The 25,192-nt window shown below is 46.7% G+C and overlaps 1 protein-coding gene across 1 annotated transcript in view; it reads right to left on the bottom strand.

The window, feature by feature from the left end:
- Positions 1-25,192, bottom strand: part of DPY19L1 (dpy-19 like C-mannosyltransferase 1) — a 543,661-nt gene that overhangs the window by 356,217 nt on the left and 162,252 nt on the right. Inside the window, exon 5 of the mRNA XM_078688229.1 lies at positions 18,098-18,218. Coding sequence (XP_078544355.1) covers positions 18,098-18,218 — 121 coding nt within the window. The remainder of the gene's footprint in view (positions 1-18,097; positions 18,219-25,192) is intronic.

Here is a 25,192-nt window from a genome sequence, read left to right as displayed (position 1 = left end):
TAATCGACTACTCTCTGGGTTGGGCTCAGTATCAGCTTTCAGTAGAAAGTGCGATACAGCACCAGAATCTCTGGCAGGCAGGATACTCTTCTGGTTTGGCAATATCTTGCTTGCAAAAATCTGGAACAAAGGGCCTCGCCTGACAAGTGGTCAAATGTGTCCTTTTATATTGTATTTTATTTAGGAAGGAATTTTCAATGTCACCTTAGGAATGTTTGATTTAACGAGTAAGCGTCAAGATGCTAGTTTACGATGCATGCTTTCATTTAAACATCTAAGGTAAAAGACCGACAATTCAGACTACACTATTTTGACTACTGTTCTTTGTTTGACCTTGAAATTGAGATAACAAGACACTTGCTCCAGGCTGATGTCGCATCAGGAGTTTTGTTGATGTCTTTATCTAAATGACTTGACCCTTTCACAGTTCTGAGAAAGATAACGACAAACAACATCTGCGTCAAAGGCAGATTTAGCAAAAATACAGACAATTTAGTCGTAGCCTACTTAAAATGTAGTTTGGTCTTATGTCACCACCTCCAGAGGAAGGTCAAAGTTGTGGACTCTCATCTCCAAGCATTAAGGAGGAGGTTGAGATGGTGCAGGTGCAGGCGCAGAATAGTGCCCTGTTGCAACAACAGCAAGTCGTCCCGGAAGGGGCAGCCTGATTGGAGGGCAGAGGCTGCTGAAGCACAGGAGTTCTAGATACCAAAGTCTCTGTCCCCAATCCGGAGCCAACAGGATGATTGGGCCTGGTCATTCCTGATCTTCCTGATCTTCCTGATACCATTCTTGCCCTTCTTAGGGCAAGAATGGTATCAGCGGGAAGGCACACAGGAGTCCAGAGTCCACTCGAGGGGGAATTCTCCTCCGTGCAAGAAACGCCTTGGAAATCCAATGTGCAGAAGCACTGATATTGCGCATTCTCAGCAGTGGTGAAATCCAGGTTCTTCCCAGTCACAGAAGAGACCTCTTGCTACCTTTGGGTGTAACTGCCACTCGTGATCCGCTAGGTGCCGGCAGCTGAGTTAGTCTGCCCTGGTATTTAAAGATCCTGCCAGTTGGTTCACCATCAGGAAAACTCCTTGGAGGTCCAGCCACTTCCAATGGTGCAAGGCTTCCTGGCACATGGGCTGTGACCTCACTCCACCCTGTTTCTTGCAGTACTGCATAGCAGTCTGTTGTCTTTAAGCACCTGAACCACCCTCCCTTTTTTGGACGGAAGGAAGACTTTGAGCTCCACACGAATGGGCCACATCTCTAGAAGGCTAATATGGAGCCCAGACTTCCACAGAGACTAGAGGCCCCTGATCTCCACCTCTCCGAGAGAGCCACCCCAGCCCAAAAAGACTGTACCCCCTGTCACCCCTGTAAGCTCTGGGTGGGAAGGAAGATGAGTCTGCTGCAGGCCCAATCGAGGTCCAGCAACCAACACTGCAGATCCTTTGCAGTCTCCTCCAAAATCTGAACACGGCCAAAGGTCCCCTTGATGTTGGGCTTCAGGTTCGACTGCAAAGCCCACATATACCACCTGGCTTGCTCAACCAGCAGGATGCAGAATCCCATCTCAACCAAGCAGCCTTTGAGTCAATTACACAGAAATCAAAGAATGAGACTAAAAGATCGAGATCTTAGCCTGAATGTTCTGGACTCTCTTTCCCGGGGGAAATGCAGAAAACCAAAACCAGAATACCTCTGATAAAGGGGAGCATATGAGAAGGAATTCAGTGTGTCTAAAGCATGTTGACAGTGAACCTTAAAGATGACAGGATGTTTGCTGCAATCTGGAAGTGGCTGATGACAGTCAGTCTTCAAGGTAGGGAAAGACTGGCACCCCTGACCTCCGAAGATGTGCTGCCACCACTTCCATCACTTTCCTGAACACCTGACGGGCACTTGTGAGATAAAAAGGGAGCAAAACAAACTCAAAATGCTCCTTTCCCACCAACCAAAGGTAACCCCAGTGCGCCGGCAGAATGGCTATATGAAAATAAGTGTCCTGGACTACCATCCAGTCTCTAAGAATGAGGGCAGACAAGCCCCGGGCCAATGCGCGTATTTTGAATTTCTCCTTCCAGAGTAAGGCATTGAGAGAGTGAAGGATTACAATAGGCCGCAGCCTTCCCTCTTTCTTGGGTACCAGAAAGTAGCGGGACTAACGACCACAGCCCACTTTTGGTGCAGGCACCCTCTCAATAGCCCCTTTGGACAAAGGGACTTGCACTTCCTGCCGCAAAAAGGAGAGACTGTACTCTGCCAGTCACTATGGGAGCAGGGTGGTTGGGGGGAGGGGCAGTGGAAAAAGACGCTGGGAGGAAAGGAGCGGTAAGGCATAGCCCTTGTGAACAATCTGTAGAACAAACTTGTCCAAAGTTATTGCTTAACAGGGATGGGTAGAATCAGTGGATTCTGCCTCCCACATAGTGGGTGTGCTCCTGTAAAGACAATTTAAAGAAGCTTGGTGCATCTGGGGCTGGTCACAAGGGCAGTGGGCACCACATGCTCTGTCGCAAAACTGCTGGGTTCCCTGCGAAAGCTGGACAGGATAGCCGTAGGGGTCACTGCAGCCAAATCAACAAAAGGAGCAGTGGGACTGTTGTGGTTAGCGAGGAGGAGCGTAAAAGGCCCAAAGAGCAAGCAGTAGCCCTGCATTTTTAAAAAATGCTCCAAAGAGATAGAAGCTTTGTTCCTGAATGGATGCGTTGCATTGAAGTGCTTGTCCATCACGGACTGGACATTACTTGAAAATTGAGTTGATCGCACACAGATGGCGGCGAAGGGCAACAGAGGTGTCTGTGGACCGTCCAATGTAGTCGGTGGTGTCTAAGCCACAATAAACTGTGAACTTGGCTGCATCCCCGCAGTCTTTAACCTCCTGAGTGAGAACAGGCCTGGGATCTTTGGTTACACTAGGGAGGATTTGTACCATAAACCCAAAAGAGCATGGGACTAACATCCTAACACGTAACTGGCATTGAAATACCTGCGGGCCAGACGGATGGACTAAAACACGTTTGCCAAACCTATCCACCCACTTTGATTGCCTGTTGGGGGAGTGGTATGAAAGGTGTTAGACTTTGATCCAATCAATGAAAGCTCGCACCACCAGGTTGTCAGACAAAGGGTGTTATTGATTGACTAAGGGGGGGGGGGGGGCAAGGTTTGGCCCACACCCCCAATAAGGTATCAGCCAGAGCTTCGTTAAATGGAAGAAGGGGATCAGAAGATGTTTGCCCCAGTTGGAGGACCTCTGTCAAGACATTGGTCTTAACCTCCATGGTTACAAAGCAGATTCCTCAGTGGCAGGTCTAGGGGGTTAGAGGAGACCGAGTTCAGGGGAGGCATGGAGACCCCTGGCCTCCTGTAGGACCACATTCCAATTATCATCCAAGTTGAGTTGAGCAAATTCATCATCTGGGTCATAGTCACTGTCAGAGTCTGTCCCACAACAGGAATGTAAAGTGCATTGTTTTCCTTGCAGCGGTGGCAAATCAAGAAGCGAAGAGGCACCTTAGTTGTAAGCATGCATGACCTTGGTCACAGTGGACTAGTGTCCACTGGGAGCTAGATAAAACAATCGGGACCTCCTCCTCCGGCATCAATGGAGTCGGCATCGTAATCAACGAGGCCCTAGCAGGCATAGGTCCTAGCGCCAGAAACAGAGACAGAAGTGGAGCCTCATGCAAGTTGCAGAGGGTTTAACTGGTGGCGAAGGTCGTTGAACTTGACAGAAATCAGCTGTTTGACTTTGTTTGAAAGCTGGCCTTCTCAACTACGCCCATTGGAACCTCTATCTGGCTAAGTATAATGCATGAACTAGACCCTAAACTCACTTAATACATGCAAATACTACTTCTGGAGGTAGAAGATTGCTTTATAAGCCTAGCTAGGGACCGGTTGAATTTTCAACCTGCGTAAAGTTTCCAATTTAGGCATAGGCATACAGCTAAATACCTATCATTTGTGTACGTCTGCTTCCCTACTCCTCTGGAGATCAGTTACATGTGTGAAAATCACACATCTTACAAAGTAGAAAGAAACATTCTGGTGTTACACATAATAGGAGGAAAGCTACAATCAGTAGCTTTCTGACTTGTAAAATTTGCTTAGAGCAGAGTCTGGTAGGTGGTTGCTCTACCTACATAAATATTATTTTGCTAGACGTCGAAATGCATGCTACATCTGAAATTAACGACTGGGACTAGGCAATAAAATAATAAATAATAAAGCTACCACATCAGTTTCATTTCCAGGTAATGTGTTACATAGTTATGCAGTTAAGACATTGTCAATGCCAATAGACCTGGCTGAATTTCCAACTAGGTATTTAATAAGGCCACATCTATGGAGAATTTTACTTCTCCCACTCCCTACTGATGTTAGTGACTTTGCTTCTATAGCCTCCTTACTCTTTCACTGTCTGTCTGTAGTGCAGACCTCACATCAATTGCACTTACTCAGATCACAAACTTTCAGTTGGAACACATTATTGAAGTATTTCACATTTCTTTCCCAGTTTCTCTGCAACCACCATGTTGTGCAGCAGACGGAAGATGCAATTAAGCGGAGGCAGGTGACAGCTCTCATGTGCAGTTTGATGTGGTGAAATGACTGCATAAGATGTTTTACATCCAATTTTTCTATAGAGATTTCAAATAAAATTAAATTTATTTGTGGATTATGGCCAAGTATCTTTTCTGAGAAACAGCAAGGTACCCACTTGTTAAAATCAGAAATTTGTATTGATTTGAATAAAAACAAGCATTTATGTTTTAAAAACCAACACGTAAATAAAAGGCATTGTCATTTACAATGCAAATAGCTCAAACTCTTGCAAATGCGAGACCTATTGCATTGCAAATGCTTGTTCACATTACAATACTTCAGAGCTACATACTCTGATCGTGAACTGTAAAGTGTCACGAAAATTCAAACAGAGAAACAGTGTGTACAGTGGTTAAATGAAGGTAATATTCACATTGGCTGACTCAGGTAGAACACAAAAAGAAACATAGGAAGTGTAGAAGGACCAATCATCTGCCATAGAGTGCTCAAATGTACCGGTCAGCAAAACCTACAAATTGTACCACTGTTAAAGATACAATGTACCCTACTGTTCCACTATGTCAATCTTATTTGTTTTTAAAATGTTCCCTTGACCCATAGTGTGGTTCTCTACATTAATATGGCACTCAGCCCATCACTTAAAAGAAGTACTTCTTCAAGACCCACATAGTGAGTGTTTAACTTTAACAGTGCAGACATGTCAATAGGACAATATTCTATATTAATCCCAATAATCCAGATTTCCCATTATAGTTGTTTCATCCTCCTTCGGTCGTACAACACCCTCGGAGTGCTTAGCAAAGGGTTAATTTTGGCCAAAAACCCTATAGGCATGTCCTCTGCATACCAACCTAGATCCTCATCCTGATTACAGTTAATCTTGTGGGTAACCATTCCAAATACTAATACGAGATCTTCCAACACCACTGAGTGCTCTTGCACGCTTACTCATTCAAAACTGGAAATATTTTGCATTACCCTAAGCAAACGTAATCCATGTCGTAAGAGAAAGTTCTGGATCATGAGAGAAGCTTCCCACGCAGTAACAAGTTAAATTATGGGATCTCAAACCCCCTGTTTCAATCAAACTATGGGCTAGGTCGTGTTCTTACTAGGAGATGTGTAGTGGTTTCTCTTGTGCTTGTTCTTTGGTTGGTAACAGCTTGTGGTAAAATTACATGCTGAACATCTAACCCATCGCACAGCAGCTTCCTGAAGATATGTGCACTGAGATGCTTAGAGTACACCGGGGTTACGGGGGTGCGCCCCAGGTGTGTTTGCCCCTGGGGACTGCCGGGTGGATGTTGGAGTTGATTGACCTCTACCTCGGGGCTACTCTAACAACCATGACAGTTTACTGTGCAGTTTACCCGAAAACAAAACAGTTGCTATTTCATACTTTGTTTTACAAGAGGAGCCATTCTGGTGCGAAGGGTGCCATAGCACCTAAGGGTTAATGTTTGAATGGGCTAATCTCAGGCGGGTAGGTCTAGTAATTGAGGTGGACGTCCTTGGACCCGTGAGCACCTCAGAGAAGACATATGACAGCTCACTAGGACGTGCTGGCCGGAATGTGCTAATCCTGGAAGAAAGGAAAATCGTGTTGGAGGTGCTGGGATGAACCCGCCATTGGGGATGAGATGAACCCACTGTCAGGGCCATGTGGTCCAATAGCTCACCCTGAGATCCCTAAGGGAGGGGCCTATGCCTTGAGGGTCAACGTTCCGGGGACGGGATGATAACTGATTTGCACGAGATGTGTCGGTACCTGGAGTGGGATCAACAGGTGGTCAGATTCCTAGGGGAATATGGGCACTGGTTCGCAGGGGTTTGCTGGCCCCTGGTGGATGGCCTTGGCTCTGGCGTGGGCTTATCCTCGTCCCTGAGATCACTCTGTCACTGGGTTGACATCCCTGGGGCAGACAGCAGACAGCTCACCTAGCGGTCTATCCGCACACTGAACATCTGCCGCTCCCACTACAGCTCCCGCCTCAGCACCATTAGGTGTAATGGAGTAACCCTGTAACCCTCAGAACCAGAGCGGGTAATTAAACAAAAAACAATGGTTCTGTTGGGAACACATTTCAATTGAGCACAGTACTTAATACGTAAATATAACCAAATATCCAATGAAGGATATATACGAACAATGAATACGGACCACAAGAGGAAAAAAGTAATTCTTTAGTATTCAACTTTTTATGGATTTGAATTCTACAAAGCATTAGGCATGCTGTCCAATACAAACAAACAATGGACTGTGAATACATGAGGGGTGTGGGTCGTGACTGGTGACTGAGTGTTACAGGTGAAAGAACAGGGTGCAATTCGGCTGCACCCACCATCTTCCTTCCACCTGCCCTGGAGCAGTGATGCGGGACATCGCTTACCGCCTTATGGCAGTGTGAAATCATCAAACGCTTTACGGCAGAGTGGCACTCTTTTGGTCGCTTTATGGTGGTGTGACGCCCTGTCAACCTTTTACGACAGGATGGAGCACCTATCCAACTGTTTTACAACAGTTTGGTATCTCTATGCTTGTACCAGAGGAGCGCTTAACCACCAGTCACCATGGCTTTAATAAATAGGCCAACGTTAGCCTGAATTGCATGCGAAGAGCTATAGCCCTGGCGGTAGCTATTTATTTGTGATATATTGGCCTCTAATTCTTAATTCTAAGATTTAGTATATCAACATCCTGTACCATACATGCCAAGGTTTTAGAGCAGACAAGTGATGGGAGATTAAAAAAACATATGTTTGCAATGCAATAGATCTCACATTTAAATGCGAGACCTGTGGCATTGCAAAAAAGCAGTCGCAATTGTACGGGCAGCTTCGAAACTGAAAGTGTGAACAGTGCGCTGAATGTAAACAACGATTCAGAAAAGGGGGTGGTGATGGACAGAGTATCTGAATTAAGCAGAACACTCATACCCAGTCAACAGATCAGGGCTCGATCCATCACCGTTTTTTAGCTCACTGCACCATCCCAGTTCAGAACCTGGCTATATGCAAATTAGTCTGTCCCTGGCCCAGTGCATCATGGGAACAGGGCAGACCAAACTACCAAGCCAATTCTTTACTGGAAAGGAAACAAGCTTCCGGGGACCGGTTTCTGGCATTTCAGCCGTCGTCGGCCCGGCTTGCTTGAATCCTGATGGTGCAGTGAGCAAGGGACTCACATCTGAGCATACCCTTCCACACTTGTGGTGGCTAAAACGATTCAGAAAAGGGGGTGGTGATGGACAGAGTGTCTGAATTAAGCAGAACACTCGTACCCAGTCAACAGATCAGGGCTCGATCCATCACCGTTTAGCTCACTGCACCATCCCAGTTCAGAACCTGGCTATATGCAAATTAGTCTGTCCCTGGCCCAGTGCATCATGGGAACAGGGCAGACCAAACTACCAAGCCAATTCTTTACTGGAAAGGAAACAAGCTTCCGGGGACCGGTTTCTGGCATTTCAGCCGTCGTCGGCCCGGCTTGCTTGAATCCTGATGGTGCAGTGAGCAAGGGACTCACATCTGAGCATACCCTTCCACACTTGTGGTGGCTAAAACGATTCAGAAAAGGGGGTGGTGATGGACAGAGTATCTGAATTAAGCAGAACACTCGTACCCAGTCAACAGATCAGGGCTCGATCCATCACCGTTTTTTAGCTCACTGCACCATCCCAGTTCAGAACCTGGCTATATGCAAATTAGTCTGTCCCTGGCCCAGTGCATCATGGGAACAGGGCAGACCAAACTACCAAGCCAATTCTTTACTGGAAAGGAAACAAGCTTCCGGGGACCGGTTTCTGGCATTTCAGCCGTCATCAGCCCGGCTTGCTTGAATCCTGATGGTGCAGTGAGCAAGGGACTCACATCTGAGCATACCCTTCCACACTTGTGGTGGCTAAAACGATTCAGAAAAGGGGGTGGTGATGGACAGAGTATCTGAATTAAGCAGAACACTCGTACCCAGTCAACAGATCAGGGCTCGATCCATCACCGTTTTTTAGCTCACTGCACCATCCCAGTTCAGAACCTGGCTATATGCAAATTAGTCGGTAAGGCATAGCCCTTGTGAACAATCTGTAGAACAAACTTGTCCAAAGTTATTGCTTAACAGGGATGGGTAGAATCAGTGGATTCTGCCTCCCACATAGTGGGTGTGCTCCTGTAAAGACAATTTAAAGAAGCTTGGTGCATCTGGGGCTGGTCACAAGGGCAGTGGGCACCACATGCTCTGTCGCAAAACTGCTGGGTTCCCTGCGAAAGCTGGACAGGATAGCCGTAGGGGTCACTGCAGCCAAATCAACAAAAGGAGCAGTGGGACTGTTGTGGTTAGCGAGGAGGAGCGTAAAGGCCCAAAGAGCAAGCAGTAGCCCTGCATTTTTAAAAAATGCTCCAAAGAGAAAGAAGCTTTGTTCCTGAATGGATGCGTTGCATTGAAGTGCTTGTCCATCACGGACTGGACATTACTTGAAAATTGAGTTGATCGCACACAGATGGCGGCGAAGGGCAACAGAGGTGTCTGTGGACCGTCCAATGTAGTCGGTGGTGTCTAAGCCACAATAAACTGTGAACTTGGCTGCATCCCCGCAGTCTTTAACCTCCTGAGTGAGAACAGGCCTGGGATCTTTGGTTACACTAGGGAGGATTTGTACCATAAACCCAAAAGAGCATGGGACTCACATCCTAACACGTAACTGGCATTGAAATACCAGCGGGCCAGACGGATGGACTAAAACACGTTTGCCAAACCTATCCACCCACTTAGATTGCCTGTTGGGGGAGTGGTATGAAAGGTGTTAGACTTTGATCCAATCAATGAAAGCTCGCACCACCAGGTTGTCAGACAAAGGGTGTTATTGATTGACTAAGGGGGGGGGGGGGAGGCAAGGTTTGGCCCACACCCCCAATAAGGTATCAGCCAGAGCTTCGTTAAATGGAAGAAGGGGATCAGAAGATGTTTGCCCCAGTTGGAGGACCTCTGTCAAGACATTGGTCTTAACCTCCATGGTTACAAAGCAGATTCCTCAGTGGCAGGTCTAGGGGGTTAGAGGAGACCGAGTTCAGGGGAGGCATGGAGACCCCTGGCCTCCTGTAGGACCACATTCCAATTATCATCCAAGTTGAGTTGAGCAAATTCATCATCTGGGTCATAGTCACTGTCAGAGTCTGTCCCACAACAGGAATGTAAAGTGCATTGTTTTCCTTGCAGCGGTGGCAAATCAAGAAGCGAAGAGGCACCTTAGTTGTAAGCATGCATGACCTTGGTCACAGTGGACTAGTGTCCACTGGGAGCTAGATAAAACAATCGGGACCTCCTCCTCCGGCATCAATGGAGTCGGCATCGTAATCAACGAGGCCCTAGCAGGCATAGGTCCTAGCGCCAGAAACAGAGACAGAAGTGGAGCCTCATGCAAGTTGCAGAGGGTTTAACTGGTGGCGAAGGTCGTTGAACTTGACAGAAATCAGCTGTTTGACTTTGTTTGAAAGCTGGCCTTCTCAACTACGCCCATTGGAACCTCTATCTGGCTAAGTATAATGCATGAACTAGACCCTAAACTCACTTAATACATGCAAATACTACTTCTGGAGGTAGAAGATTGCTTTATAAGCCTAGCTAGGGACCGGTTGAATTTTCAACCTGCGGAAAGTTTCCAATTTAGGCGTAGGCATACAGCTAAATACCTATCATTTGTGTACGTCTGCTTCCCTACTCCTCTGGAGATCAGTTACATGTGTGAAAATCACACATCTTACAAAGTAGAAAGAAACATACTGGTGTTACACATAATAGGAGGAAAGCTACAATCAGTAGCTTTCTGACTTGTAAAATTTGCTTAGAGCAGAGTCTGGTAGGTGGTTGCTCTACCTACATAAATATTATTTTGCTAGACGTCGAAATGCATGCTACATCTGAAATTAACGACTGGGACTAGGCAATAAAATAATAAATAATAAAGCTACCACATCAGTTTCATTTCCAGGTAATGTGTTACATAGTTATGCAGTTAAGACATTGTCAATGCCAATAGACCTGGCTGAATTTCCAACTAGGTATTTAATAAGGCCACATCTATGGAGAATTTTACTTCTCCCACTCCCTACTGATGTTAGTGACTTTGCTTCTATAGCCTCCTTACTCTTTCACTGTCTGTCTGTAGTGCAGACCTCACATCAATTGCACTTACTCAGATCACAAACTTTCAGTTGGAACACATTATTGAAGTATTTCACATTTCTTTCCCAGTTTCTCTGCAACCACCATGTTGTGCAGCAGACGGAAGATGCAATTAAGCGGAGGCAGGTGACAGCTCTCATGTGCAGTTTGATGTGGTGAAATGACTGCATAAGATGTTTTACATCCAATTTTTCTATAGAGATTTCAAATAAAATTACATTTATTTGTGGATTATGGCCAAGTATCTTTTCTGAGAAACAGCAAGGTACCCACTTGTTAAAATCAGAAATTTGTATTGATTTGAATAAAAACAAGCATTTATGTTTTAAAAACCAACACGTAAATAAAAGGCATTGTCATTTACAATGCAAATAGCTCAAACTCTTGCAAATGCGAGACCTATTGCATTGCAAATGCTTGTTCACATTACAATACTTCAGAGCTACATACTCTGATCGTGAACTGTAAAGTGTCACGAAAATTCAAACAGAGAAACAGTGTGTACAGTGGTTAAATGAAGGTAATATTCACATTGGCTGACTCGGGTAGAACACAAAAAGAAACATAGGAAGTGTAGAAGGACCAATCATCTGCAATAGAGTGCTCAAATGTACCGGTCAGCAAAACCTACAAATTGTACCACTGTTAAAGATACAATGTACCCTACTGTTCCACTATGTCAATCTTATTTGTTTTTAAAATGTTCCCTTGACCCATAGTGTGGTTCTCTACATTAATATGGCACTCAGCCCATCACTTAAAAGAAGTACTTCTTCAAGACCCACATAGTGAGTGTTTAACTTTAACAGTACAGACATGTCAATAGGACAATATTCTATATTAATCCCAATAATCCAGATTTCCCATTATAGTTGTTTCATCCTCCTTCGGTCGTACAACACCCTCGGAGAGCTTAGCAAAGGGTTAATTTTGGCCAAAAACCCTATAGGCATGTCCTCTGCATACCAACCTAGATCCTCATCCTGATTACAGTTAATCTTGTGGGTAACCATTCCAAATACTAATACGAGATCTTCCAACACCACTGAGTGCTCTTGCACGCTTACTCATTCAAAACTGGAAATATTTTGCATTACCCTAAGCAAACGTAATCCATGTCGTAAGAGAAAGTTCTGGATCATGAGAGAAGCTTCCCACGCAGTAACAAGTTAAATTATGGGATCTCAAACCCCCTGTTTCAATCAAACTATGGGCTAGGTCGTGTTCTTACTAGGAGATGTGTAGTGGTTTCTCTTGTGCTTGTTCTTTGGTTGGTAACAGCTTGTGGTAAAATTACATGCTGAACATCTAACCCATCGCACAGCAGCTTCCTGAAGATATGTGCACTGAGATGCTTAGAGTACACCGGGGTGACGGGGGTGCGCCCCAGGTGTTTTTCCCCCTGGGGACTGCCGGGTGGATGTTGGAGTTGATTGACCTCTACCTCGGGGCTACTCTAACAACCATGACAGTTTACTGTGCAGTTTACCCGAAAACAAAACAGTTGCTATTTCCTACTTTGTTTTACAAGAGGAGCCATTCTGGTGCGAAGGGTGCCATAGCACCTAAGGGTTAATGTTTGAATGGGCTAATCACAGGCGGGTAGGTCTAGTAATTGAGGTGGACGTCCTTGGACCCGTGAGCACCTCAGAGAAGACATATGACAGCTCACTAGGACGTGCTGGCCGGAATGTGCTAATCCTGGAAGAAAGGAAAATCGTGTTGGAGGTGCTGGGATGAACCCGCCATTGGGGATGAGATGAACCCACTGTCAGGGCCATGTGGTCCAATAGCTCACCCTGAGATCCCTAAGGGAGGGGCCTATGCCTTGAAGGTCAACGTTCCGGGGACGGGATGATAACTGATTTGCACGAGATGTGTCGGTACCTGGAGTTGGATCAACAGGTGGTCAGATTCCTAGGGGAATATGGGCACTGGTTCGCAGGGGTGTGCTGGCCCCTGGTGGATGGCCTTGGCTCTGGCGTGGGCTTATCCTCGTCCCTGAGATCACTCTGTCACTGGGTTGACATCCCTGGGGCAGACAGCAGACAGCTCACCTAGCGGTCTATCCGCACACTGAACATCTGCCGCTCCCACAGCAGCTCCCGCCTCAGCACCATTAGGTGTAATGGAGTAACCCTGTAACCCTCAGAACCAGAGCGGGTAATTAAACAAAAAACAATGGTTCTGTTGGGAACACATTTCAATTGAGCACAGTACTTAATACGTAAATATAACCAAATATCCAATGAAGGATATATACGAACAATGAATACGGACCACAAGAGGAAAAAAGTAATTCTTTAGTATTCAACTTTTTATGGATTTGAATTCTACAAAGCATTAGGCATGCTGTCCAATACAAACAAACAATGGACTGTGAATACATGAGGGGTGTGGGTCGTGACTGGTGACTGAGTGTTACAGGTGAAAGAACAGGGTGCAATTCGGCTGCACCCACCATCTTCCTTCCACCTGCCCTGGAGCAGTGATGCGGGACATCGCTTACCGCCTTATGGCAGTGTGAAATCATCAAACGCTTTACGGCAGAGTGGCACTCTTTTGGTCGCTTTATGGTGGTGTGACGCCCTGTCAACCTTTTACGACAGGATGGAGCACCTATCCAACTGCTTTACAACAGTTTGGTATCGCTATGCTTGTACCAGAGGAGCGCTTAACCACCAGTCACCATGGCTTTAATAAATAGGCCAACGTTAGCCTGAATTGCATGCGAAGAGCTATAGCCCTGGCGGTAGCTATTTATTTGTGATATATTGGCCTCTAATTCTTAATTCTAAGATTTAGTATATCAACATCCTGTACCATACATGCCAAGGTTTTAGAGCAGACAAGTGATGGGAGATTAAAAAAACATATGTTTGCAATGCAATAGATCTCACATTTAAATGCGAGACCTGTGGCATTGCAAAAAAGCAGTCGCAATTGTACGGGTAGCTTCAAAACTGAAAGTGTGAACAGTGCGCTGAATGTAAACAACGATTCAGAAAAGGGGGTGGTGATGGACAGAGTATCTGAATTAAGCAGAACACTCGTACCCAGTCAACAGATCAGGGCTCGATCCATCACCGTTTTTTAGCTCACTGCACCATCCCAGTTCAGAACCTGGCTATATGCAAATTAATCTGTCCCTGGCCCAGTGCATCATGGGAACAGGGCAGACCAAACTACCAAGCCAATTCTTTACTGGAAAGGAAACAAGCTTCCGGGGACCGGTTTCGGGCATTTCAGCCGTCGTCGGCCCGGCTTGCTTGAATCCTGATGGTACAGTGAGCAAGGGACTCACATCTGAGCATACCCTTCCACACTTGTGGTGGCTAAAACGATTCAGAAAAGGGGGTGGTGATGGACAGAGTATCTGAATTAAGCAGAACACTCGTACCCAGTCAACAGATCACGGCTCGATCCATCACCGTTATTTAGCTCACTGCACCATCCCAGTTCAGAACCTGGCTATATGCAAATTAGTCTGTCCCTGGCCCAGTGCATCATGGGAACAGGGCAGACCAAACTACCAAGCCAATTCTTTACTGGAAAGGAAACAAGCTTCCGGGGACCGGTTTCTGGCATTTCAGCCGTCGTCGTCCCGGCTTGCTTGAATCCTGATGGTGCAGTGAGCAAGGGACTCACATCTGAGCATACCCTTCCACACTTGTGGTGGCTAAAACGATTCAGAAAAGGGGGTGGTGATGGACAGAGTATCTGAATTAAGCAGAACACTCGTACCCAGTCAACAGATCAGGGCTCGATCCATCACCGTTTTTTAGCTCACTGCACCATCCCAGTTCAGAACCTGGCTATATGCAAATTAGTCTGTCCCTGGCCCAGTGCATCATGGGAACAGGGCAGACCAAACTACCAAGCCAATTCTTTACTGGAAAGGAAACAAGCTTCCGGGGACCGGTTTCGGGCATTTCAGCCGTCGTCGGCCCGGCTTGCTTGAATCCTGATGGTACAGTGAGCAAGGGACTCACATCTGAGCATACCCTTCCACACTTGTGGTGGCTAAAACGATTCAGAAAAGGGGGTGGTGATGGACAGAGTATCTGAATTAAGCAGAACACTCGTACCCAGTCAACAGATCAGGGCTCGATCCATCACCGTTTTTTAGCTCACTGCACCATCCCAGTTCAGAACCTGGCTATATGCAAATTAGTCTGTCCCTGGCCCAGAGCATCATGGGAACAGGGCAGACCAAACTACCAAGCCAATTCTTTACTGGAAAGGAAACAAGCTTCCGGGGACCGGTTTCTGGCATTTCAGCCGTCGTCGGCCCGGCTTGCTTGAATCCTGATGGTGCAGTGAGCAAGGGACTCACATCTGAGCATACCCTTCCACACTTGTGGTGGCTAAAACGATTCAGAAAAGGGGGTGGTGATGGACAGAGTATCTGAATTAAGCAGAACACTCGTACCCAGTCAACAGATCAGGGCTCGATCCATCACCGTTTTTTAGCTCACTGCACCATCCCAGTTCAGAACCTGGCTATATGCAAATTAGTCTGTCCCTGGCCCAGTGCATCATGGGACCAGGGCAGACCAAACTACCAAGCCAATTCTTTACTGGAAAGGAAACAAGCTTCCGGGGACCGGTTTCTGGCATTTCAGCCGTCGTCGGCCCGGCTTGCTTGAATCCTGATGGTGCAGTGAGCAAGGGACTCACATCTGAGCATACCCTTCCACACTTGTGGTGGCTAAAACGATTCAGAAAAGGGGGTGGTGATGGACAGAGTATCTGAATTAAGCAGAACACTCGTACCCAGTCAACAGATCAGGGCTCGATCCATCACCGTTTTTTAGCTCACTGCACCATCCCAGTTCAGAACCTGGCTATATGCAAATTAGTCTGTCCCTGGCCCAGTGCATCATGGGAACAGGGCAGACCAAACTACCAAGCCAATTCTTTACTGGAAAGGAAACAAGCTTCCGGGGACCGGTTTCTGGCATTTCATGTAAACAAAGCACGTTGTCGTGCCTGAAGTAGGACAAACTCAATAAAGAAAATAGTGCTTACAACACTGAAATAACACGTACCGTGGAACAACCGAAGTAAAGGGGCCAGTAACCATGGGAGGTTACAAATGAAGAGAAGGCGGTAGAAAGGAGGGACTAACAAGCCTATTAAGGAATCAGAAGCCAGCATTTACGAAAGACAAGGACACAAGGCAATGAAAAAATATGCGCGGAGCTTCTCTTCCATACTCTACTACAGCAGATTGGCAGAGCAGTGCATGCACGCTTGCTCAGGCTCAACCTAAAACGGTATGGCTTTCGATATTCCCTTGTTTTGTCAACAAACATTCACACAAAATATCCAAAACACTCAGAAATATTAAATGAATTACACATTATAAAAGTAAGGCAATCTTTGTAATTGTTAATACTTTTTTATTCAAACTTCAAAATGTAGTAGGAATCTACATTAGGAATAAGGAGTTGTTTTTTTTGGGACTCGGACGCCCCATTGTTTGCAGTGTGTTCGGACCGAAGATACATTCCTACCCACAATATGGGGTTGTTCCGTTATTTTTTACTACTAGGAACAAATGCATTGGACGTTGGGCAGAGTCTTGTGACTGTTAACCACCATGGTCACGAAGGTGGCATACTGGACAGGCACGAAGGGTCCAAAAGGACTCCAATTACTACAGACATGGGCTTCATAATAACCAAATGAGACAATGCGCCCCAATGGGAGGGTGAGTGACTCACCCATCCTCGGGAAACGGGCAAGACGAATAGACTTCAGTGCCAAGCAGGAAGAGGCCTCTTACAAGGCAAGAGGCTGTGAGAAGAAATATAAGAATACTAGCTTACCAGTCGCGCGTTGCTGTGATCCCAGAAGAAAGGAAATTCAAGGAAACTCGTTATGATAACATTCAATTTAAAATTGTGTCATTTTTATTGAAACTTATTTATTTTAATATGGAAAACATTTCAAAGTGTCGTTTTAATTCTATTTATTTATTACAGTGCTTGTGGATACACGATTTTTTGTTTTTCTGTCTGGTGCGTACATCAGTATTTGAAAGATTATGAGGGCCCTGGGGGGCGGATATTTAAAAAAAAATTATGCCAGAAACCTTCGCGGGGCTGTACTCAACAACTTCCCAAAGTTTCCTGGCGACCGGATGAATGCTGTTTTAATTCTATTTATTTATTCGAGTGCTTGTGGATATACGATTTTTCCGTTTTTCCGTCTTGTGCGTACATTACATCAGTATTCGAAAGATTATGAGAGCCCTGGGGGGCCGATATTTAAAAAAAATGTTATGCCAGAAATCTTTGCTGGAGTGTACTCAACAACTTCCCAAAATGTCCTGGCGATCGGATGACTGCTGTTTTAATTCTATTTATTTATTCGAGTGCTTGTGGATACACAATTTTTTGTTATTCCGTCTTGTGCGTACATCAGTATTCGAAAGGTTATGAGGGCCCTGGGGGGGGGGGCGATATTTAAAGAAAATGTATGCCAGAAACCTTCGCAGGAGTGTACTCAACAACTTTCCAAAGTTTCATGGCGATCCGATGAATGGTGTTTTAATTCTATTTATTTATTCGAGTGCTTGTGGATACACGATTTGTTGTTTTTCCGTCTGGTGCGTACATCAATATTCGAAAGATTATGAGGGCACTGGGGGGCCGATATTTTAAAAATAATGTATGCCAGAAACCTTCACGGGAGTGTAGTCAACAACTTCCCAAAGTTTCATGACGATCGGATGAATGGTGTAGTGATGCATAAAGGACAAACAAACAGACAGACCGACAGACAGACATACATTCGTTTTTATATATATAGATTTGGGGGCCTTGGGAGGAGTGTTCTCATACGATTTAAAGAGGATCCATTTACCTTAGGGACTGGAAGGGTATTCATCCAAGGCGATGTGTTATATTAATGAAGGATCTATGCCTGACATTGTTATGTTTATTATGTTGTAAAGATAATTCTTTTGTACATGTGGAAATAATAAGCAGAGTTCTATAAAAAAAGTAGATTTGTACAATTATATATTATTTACAACTTTTTAAAAACAATCTTAAACCTTTTTACCTAAGCTGAGTTATAAAACAAATAGATTTTTAAAATGATATATTATTTACTTTTTAATAACAATCCTAAACATTTTTAACTTTAAAAAAAAATAAAATGGTGAACGAGCACGAGTAAAAAGAACACACAGACTTGGTTTCATTTGCAAAAAAAGTTATGAACTGATGTGTGATGGTGGAGAAACTCCCCTTTGCCAGGCTCTACAGAATGTATTTTTCATAGGACTTCAAATCAATATTCTTCAGAACCCAATCAGAAATCCACCAAATTAGAACTTGCCTTCGCAGCTCTCGACAGAGCTAAGCCCATATCCCCTGTTCACTGTCCAACAGGTCTTGGTTTGAAATCTCGTTAACTCTCCAAGCCATCTGTAAACACGGAACATAAAGCCCAAGACCACCTGTGGGATAGAAAGATTTCAAAGAACTCAGGGCTCTGAACTAGCGCTTTACAACATGACAGTATTTATAGACATAAGCTACATGCAAGTATTACACGTTACGAATCTGAGAATTTACTTAGTGTACTAATCAAAACAACAGCCATAGTTTCCATCGAGTATCATCGATGTCCGATTTCCCCAAATGTGTAATGAACTTTCGATGAAAACCTAACACGGGACTCAAGTCATATGTCTTTACATCATTTCTGTGTCAGCCAAATACACCTGCTCAATTGTGCACCGATATGAAAAGGTGGGAAGATTTTCAGAAGCAGAATTAAAACACAGCTATGAACCGTGTTGTCTTTGAACGGATTGAGACAATGCTGATCTTGTTGGATTTATGAGGAATTGCCCGCCATTGAAAGAGGAGTGGGTTCTATCAGCTACCTAAACTGTTGGATTGGATAGATATATATATATATATATATATATACACACACACACATGTATACAGATATATTACCAACAAAGTCCACAAAAGGGAATCACGTACTCTCAAGACGCAAAATAGTTGTATAGTTTAGGATGTAATCAGCTTCTCTGTAACTAACTAACTAACAGAGAAGCTGATTAAATCCTGAACTATACAACTAATTTTGCGTCCCGAGAGTACGTGATTCCCTTTTGTGGGCTTTGTTGGTAATTTGCTGGCCTGCTGCTTCACCTGCAGATGTACCACCTTCCACGGGTCCGTGGTTGGATAGAAGCGCGAGTTTGGAGATATATATATATATATATATATATATATATATATATATAGATAGCTCCAAACTCACGCTCTATATGTATATTTGCTTGTCACGATCCCATTACTTCATTAACTTTAGCTTTTTCCAGGTATCACAGACGGCACTCGGGAGCAATTTTTTTAATGATTTTATATTTCAATCACCAGTGCACTAAGGGGACAGTCTACGTGTTTCGGCGATTGGCTTCCACAGGACCATAACGTTCGCGTGGCTAACTTGTCCTTTGATAAGTGTTCCTGACCATAGTCCATCACTTATGTTTACATTTTGGTCATAACCAACTAGACCACACTTCCACTTTATCTAATCAAACAATTTTTATTTATTTATTGAAGTTTTGATAGCGCTAGCTGGACCTGAGGGTATCAGAGCGCTTCACAGCAAATACAGATATGCAGTCAATGATAATAAGCAAGACAGGAATCAAGAACAACAAGCAGGAAATAGAGTCAGTACGACAGTCATAGGGACTTTGACCGTCCGGCGTGGGGGCCTCCTTAGGCACCAGAGTGTTCAAGGAAGAGGGCTTTGAGTAGCGATTTGAATTGCGGGAATGAGACGGTCATTCTGATGTGAGGGGGGATGGCGTTCCAGATCCTGGGGGCATTTCCCGCAAAGGATTTATTCGAGGTTTTGCGTTTCTGTGATTTCAGAGGGATGAGTAGTAGTGTGTTGGAGCTTCTGAGGTTCCTGGATTGACCCGCCCTTTTGAGTTTGGAGGCCAGGTATTCCGGTTTGCCTGTATGCAGGGCTTTATGTGTGAGGCAAGCTGTGCGGAAGTTGGCTCGTTGGTCAATCGGGAGCCATTTCAGTTCTTTGAGAGCTGGAGAGATGTGGTCAAATGTCTTAGTTCCTGTGACCATTCTTGCTGCCGCGTTGAGGGTGGAGGTGAGAGGTCCTAGGTGCGCCTTGGCAGTTCCAGTTAGCACTGCGATGCCATAGTCCATTCTGGAGAGCACAAGTGCCTGCGTGGCCTGTTTCAGGTCTTTGGGGGGGGGAGGAAGGGTTTGATTTTGTATAGGAGTTTCAGGTTCAGGAACGCGCTTTTGGCTGTTTTAGAGATGTGTTTGTTCATGTCCAGTTTGGGATCGAAAGTGATTCCTAGGGATTTAGCGGAGTCTGTAGGCGTTAGAGAGACGTTGAGGGCATTTAAGGCTTTGAGCCATTCCACTATTTGTGGGTTTTCATCTTTGTTCGAAATTAGGAGAACTTCTGTTTTTTCTTCATTCAGTTTGAGGTGATTGGCTGCGAGCCACTGTTGGACCTCCACGAGTGTCGCATTAAGTCTGTGAATGTCTGCGATCGAAGTGGTTTTCAAATAGAGTTGTGTGTCATCCGCGTAGAGGTGGAAGGGGATGTTGGAGTTCCTTAGAAGTGAGGTGAGGGGTTCCATGTAGATGTTGAAGAGTTGTGGTGAGAGTACTGACCCTTGAGGGACTCCTCTACTGACGGGGAGGGGGTCAGATTCGAAGTTGTTGATCTTTATTTTTTGAGTGCGGTTGTTCAGAAAAGAGGAGAACCAATTTAAGACTGTCTTTTCGATGCCCGCTCTCTCTCGGAGGGCGTTGAGTAGGAGGGTATGATCCACTGTGTCGAACGCGGCCGAGAGGTCGAGGAGGATGAGAAGGCTACATTGGTTGGAGTCGAGTGACATGTGCAGATCATCTAGGACATTTAGGATAGCGGTTTCAGTACTGCAGCCTTTCCTGAACCCTGATTGGTGTGGGTCCAATAGATTAGAATCCTCAAGATGTTGGGTTAATTGTGAAAGCACGCATCTTTCAAGAATTTTGGCTAGGAACGGAAGGTGCGAGACCGGTCTGAAGTTGTTCAAGTCCGTGAGATCCAGGCCAGGTTTTTTCAGAAGTGGTGTGACTTGACCTAGTTTAAGGCAGTCAGGGATGACACCCTCGTTCAAGGAGCTGTTGATGATCTTGGCCCAGATAGGGGCTAGAGTGCTTTTCAATTCCTTTGTCAGTCTCGCGGGAAGATGATCGAGGGAGTGAGATGAGGGTTTAGCGGCGGCGATAAGATTGCTTATCATTTCTTCCTTAATCGGCTGGAAGGATGCCCAGAGGATAGAAGGGGTTAGTGGAGGGTTGAGGTTGGGAGCAGGGCTAGTGCTGAATGAGCGATCAATTTTGGCGATTTTTTCGTTGAAAAAGCTTGCAAAGTTTTCGCATTGGGTCTTGGATGCTACTAGGTTGGCTGCCTTAGGGATGGAAGTTTGGTTCCTAATAATGTTGAAGAGTTCTTTAGGGCGGTTTTTGGCATTGTCTAGTGCGGAGCAGAAGAAAGATGACTTTTTGCTCTTGATGTGGGTATAATAGTTTTTGCGTGCTGTCTTGAGTTGGTCTCGATGGAGGGCGGTGGGGTTGGTCCTCCAGGTTCTTTCCATGGCTCTTAGATGTCTTCTTTCCTCATTGATGTCAGTAGAGAACCACGACCTAGAGGTGATGCTTCTGGATTTTTTTAGCTTTAGAGGTGCCAGCTGATCCAGGGCGCGTTCCAGATTCGAATGGTAGAGCGAGGTGAGTTCCGAGGTAGAGAGGGACTCCGTCGTGTTCGGGAGGAGTGTGGAGAGACCTTCTTCTAGCTTGTCTTGGGGGATTCTGCAAGTGTTCCTAACCCACTTAGGGGGGGCTTGGGTGGGAGGGAGGGATAGGGCCGGCTGAAGGATGTGAAAGAGAATGATGTGGTGATCTGACCAGTCCACCGGGATGATGTGATCAATCGAGATTGCATTTTTGTTCGCAATGATGGCATCCAGGGTCGCTCCACTGTAGTGCGTTTCCTCTGAGCAGTGTTGGATCAAATCATTGTCTTGTAGAAGGGTGTTGAGAGATTGGATCAGTGGGTTATTGGAATCATTCCATCTTAGATTGAGGTCGCCTAAGATTAAACTGTTGTCACTGTTAAGTGCTGACTGGGTGATGAGGTCTGAGAGCTGATCTTTAAATTCCTTGGAATTGCCTCGGGGATGGTAGAGGAGATGGCATTGCCGTGAGCTCTGACAGTGAGATTTGATGTTGACCGACAGGCATTCAAAGGAACTGTATAGGCAGGAGGGAGCTTCGGAGATGGAGAGGTCATTCTTGTGGATAATTGCTATGCCTCCACCTTTGTGTAGGGGCCTGTCTTTGCGGATAATTGAGAAGCCGGGTGGCACCAGCATGTCCAGAATGTGGAGGGATAGGGTGTTTAGCCATGTTTCCGTGATGAAGGCTACATCCAGGTCATGAGAGAGGATGGCTTCTGCTATTTACGTAGCATGTTTGACTGCAGACCGGCTGTTAATAAGCATACAGTTGATGGGGGGGGTCTTCTTTCGCTTTTCGTTTGTCAGGCTTGGCTCTGGGTATGGATGAAAGAAACAGTGGAGGTCTTGTGGCTCTATGGGGGTGGGGGGGGTTCTACCCACTCCGGTGATGACTTGTATCGAGGAGGTGTGATTCAGGTTTGTGAGCGGATCCTGGGCTGACTCGTTCGGGGGGAGTTCGGGCGAGGCGACGGGAGCGCTCACTTCCTGAGGGGAGAGGGAGGTTATAGTCCTTCTGGGGTTGACTGTTTGCGGTTCCGTCTGGACTTTAATGCGATGAGGCAGGGAGCTTGGGTGCGGATGGACCCAGTTGGTAGTGGGAAAGTCATTCGTAGGGGGGGGAGGGATGTGAGGAGGAGGGGCTGTATGGAAGGGCAATTGGAGATTCCCTAGAGCATATAGGGTTTCCTTCAGGCCAGTGATCAGGGTCGCGATCTGAGCCTCAATAAGGTCGAGGCGAAGTGAGAGCTCGGGTGAGGGGGAGAGGAGGGGAGGATCTCTGTGGTGGGGAGGATCTCCCAGGGGGGGGTTTGAGGGCCATTGGTGTATTTGGAGCTGGGGAGAGGGTGGGTGGGGGTCCTTTGGGGATGAGTGGGGGCGGACTACTGGGAGTAAGGGAGTGATGTGAGGAGGGCGGGGGTGTAAGGAGAGGGTGAGCTGGGGCGGGAGAGGACGTCGGATTCACAGAGTGGGAGAGCAATGAGGGGTGGTGAAATTGGGGTGGGTCTCTAGTGGCGGAGGATAGGTAGCTAGGGGTGCTTCCGGGGGTGGGGAGAGAGGAGTTGGAGGTCCTCTGGGGCTGGGAGGGTGGCTGAGTAGTGGAAGGTTGGGGGTGGGGGATGGGAGTTGAGTAATAGGGGGAGCAAGGGCTGAAGGAGTAGTCTGATTGGCGGAGTGACTAGGTCGAGTAGAAAGGGGACGTTGGGGAGGTGGGGACATTTGAGGGTTGGGAATTTGTAATGAGCTAATATGTGTGGGGGGGGTTTGTGGGGGTAATGGATAGTGGCCCTCTTAAGTGTGGGGAAGAGACAGTCGAAGAACTCTAGGTTCTTGTCTTTCGCCTGAATTAGAATGGTGCCATTCTCATAGATGGTGATGGAGATGTCTCCAGTCAGAGACTGTTGGGTCAAGGGGGCGATAGTTAGTTTGCGATTATGTTCTGTGAAGGTGGTTTTGGAGACGGGGAGGGATGAGTAAAAGATCGTTGTCCAAACGTCAGGTCTATTGGAGTGGAAAATGAAGTCCATTTTCCTCTGACCTCTAGTAGTGCAGTGGTAGGTGTCAACAACTAGCATTTCAGGGTGTAGCCTAATTATGTTCTGTTTGAAGCGTTTTTTTGCTTTGAAGGAGAGGCTGTGAGGGAATGTTATGGCGAAGGTGTTCTGCCCTTGAGGAGATAGGTGGTTGGAGGAGGGGCAAAGATGCGTGTCCAATTGTGTGGATGGGGGCATCTTAGCTGGGGTGAGGGGGAGGCGAGACCTCCGGGGCAGGTAAGGGGGAGAGTAGGACGGGGGGAGGAGGGTTTAAGAATCGCAGTAGAGGTAGAATTGGTGAGGAGGTAGCGGGTGCGTGCTAGGGGAAAGGTGGATCGGGGAAGGATGCGCGGGGTGGGTCGGTGTTTACAAGGGGGTAGGGGAGGGCTATCTAGCGAAGTGTGGGGTTAGCGCCCGGGTCCTGGGGAGATTGGCAGTCTGCTCTGGTCAAAACGGTGGTCAGCGAGATGAGGGGTGAGCTCAGGCATCGAAAGTCGTGCGAGGTGTTGAGTGAGGAGGGGTACAAGAGTTCCTAGTATAGAGAGAGAGACGGGTGATGGATGGCGGAGAGAGGTTTGCTGCGGGTACAGGTGGAGGCGCGCTGTCAAATAGGGTCCCTTAAGTCCTATGGCTGTGAGAAGTAGAAACGCCGGAGTAAGTGTATTTATCCAATCGGATTCCGATCGGTTTCCTGCCCAAAGGTGACCGGAATGATCTGGCTCACCAGCGTTAAAGTCATTGGTGCTAGCGAAGTGGGTGGTCTCGGCGTATGAAATGAGCTGAGTCGGTCCAAGAGCCCTGCTCAAGTAGTAGGTCGAGATGGGTTGAGATAAGTCAGGTTTTTCTTGTTCTCGAGATGTCCCGGGTGGCGGCCATCTTAGGGCCAGGCAGTTTTTATTAACACTCGGTTAGGTACTGGCGTGGAGGGCGGGGGGGGGCGTCCCAGTAGGATGTCTCTTTGGTCCACTAGCTGTGGCAACGATCTCGCGGAGCGGGGGCCTTTATTTTTCATTTAGAGCTCACCTGTGGCTGTAGTAGGGCTTCTGGTTGTGGACGGTCGGCCATCTTGGGACCAGGCAGTCTTGCCGGTGAGGATCTTCGGGCCAGGGGCGAGGTCTGCCTTCTGGATCGAGCTCTACCGCCTCTCGCCGAGATTGAGCAGTGGCGCTTGTGTGGCGGGATGAGGAGGCGTCCCTTCGTTGTAGTTGCCTATGGGCAGTTATGTTCGGGGATCAGGACCGTTCCTCCCGGTGGAGCCGTCTCCGTGTGGCTCTTCAAGTTTTAATGACCCCCAGGTAAGCGCGGGGTGAGGAGGGGCACACACTGCTTGTGGGGTGGGGGTGCGGGTCTGCGTTTTGAGCGGGGACCGGGAGGTCGTGAAGGACTCTGGCTTCCTTCAGTGCGGTCCCTCTTTTCGCTGGATCACGCTGCCCCACCCGACGGTGCTTCTGGGTCCAGGCTTCTGGGTCCGGGGGCAGCCGGCGTCGATGTGCGGGGGGGGGGGGGAGTTGCAATGGGGTCGCTCCGGTCGGGATTTACACCGACAGTGATCCCTTATCCCGGAGCTCGCCCCCCTTACTCCCACCGCGCGGCCATCTTGCCGCGCGG

Source organism: Lissotriton helveticus, chromosome 4_1 (genome assembly GCF_964261635.1).
Source record: "Lissotriton helveticus chromosome 4_1, aLisHel1.1, whole genome shotgun sequence".
NCBI classification, from domain to species: domain Eukaryota; kingdom Metazoa; phylum Chordata; class Amphibia; order Caudata; family Salamandridae; genus Lissotriton; species Lissotriton helveticus.
The sequence above is the reverse complement of the archived record's forward strand: the minus strand, read 5'-3'. Positions and strand labels throughout refer to the sequence as shown.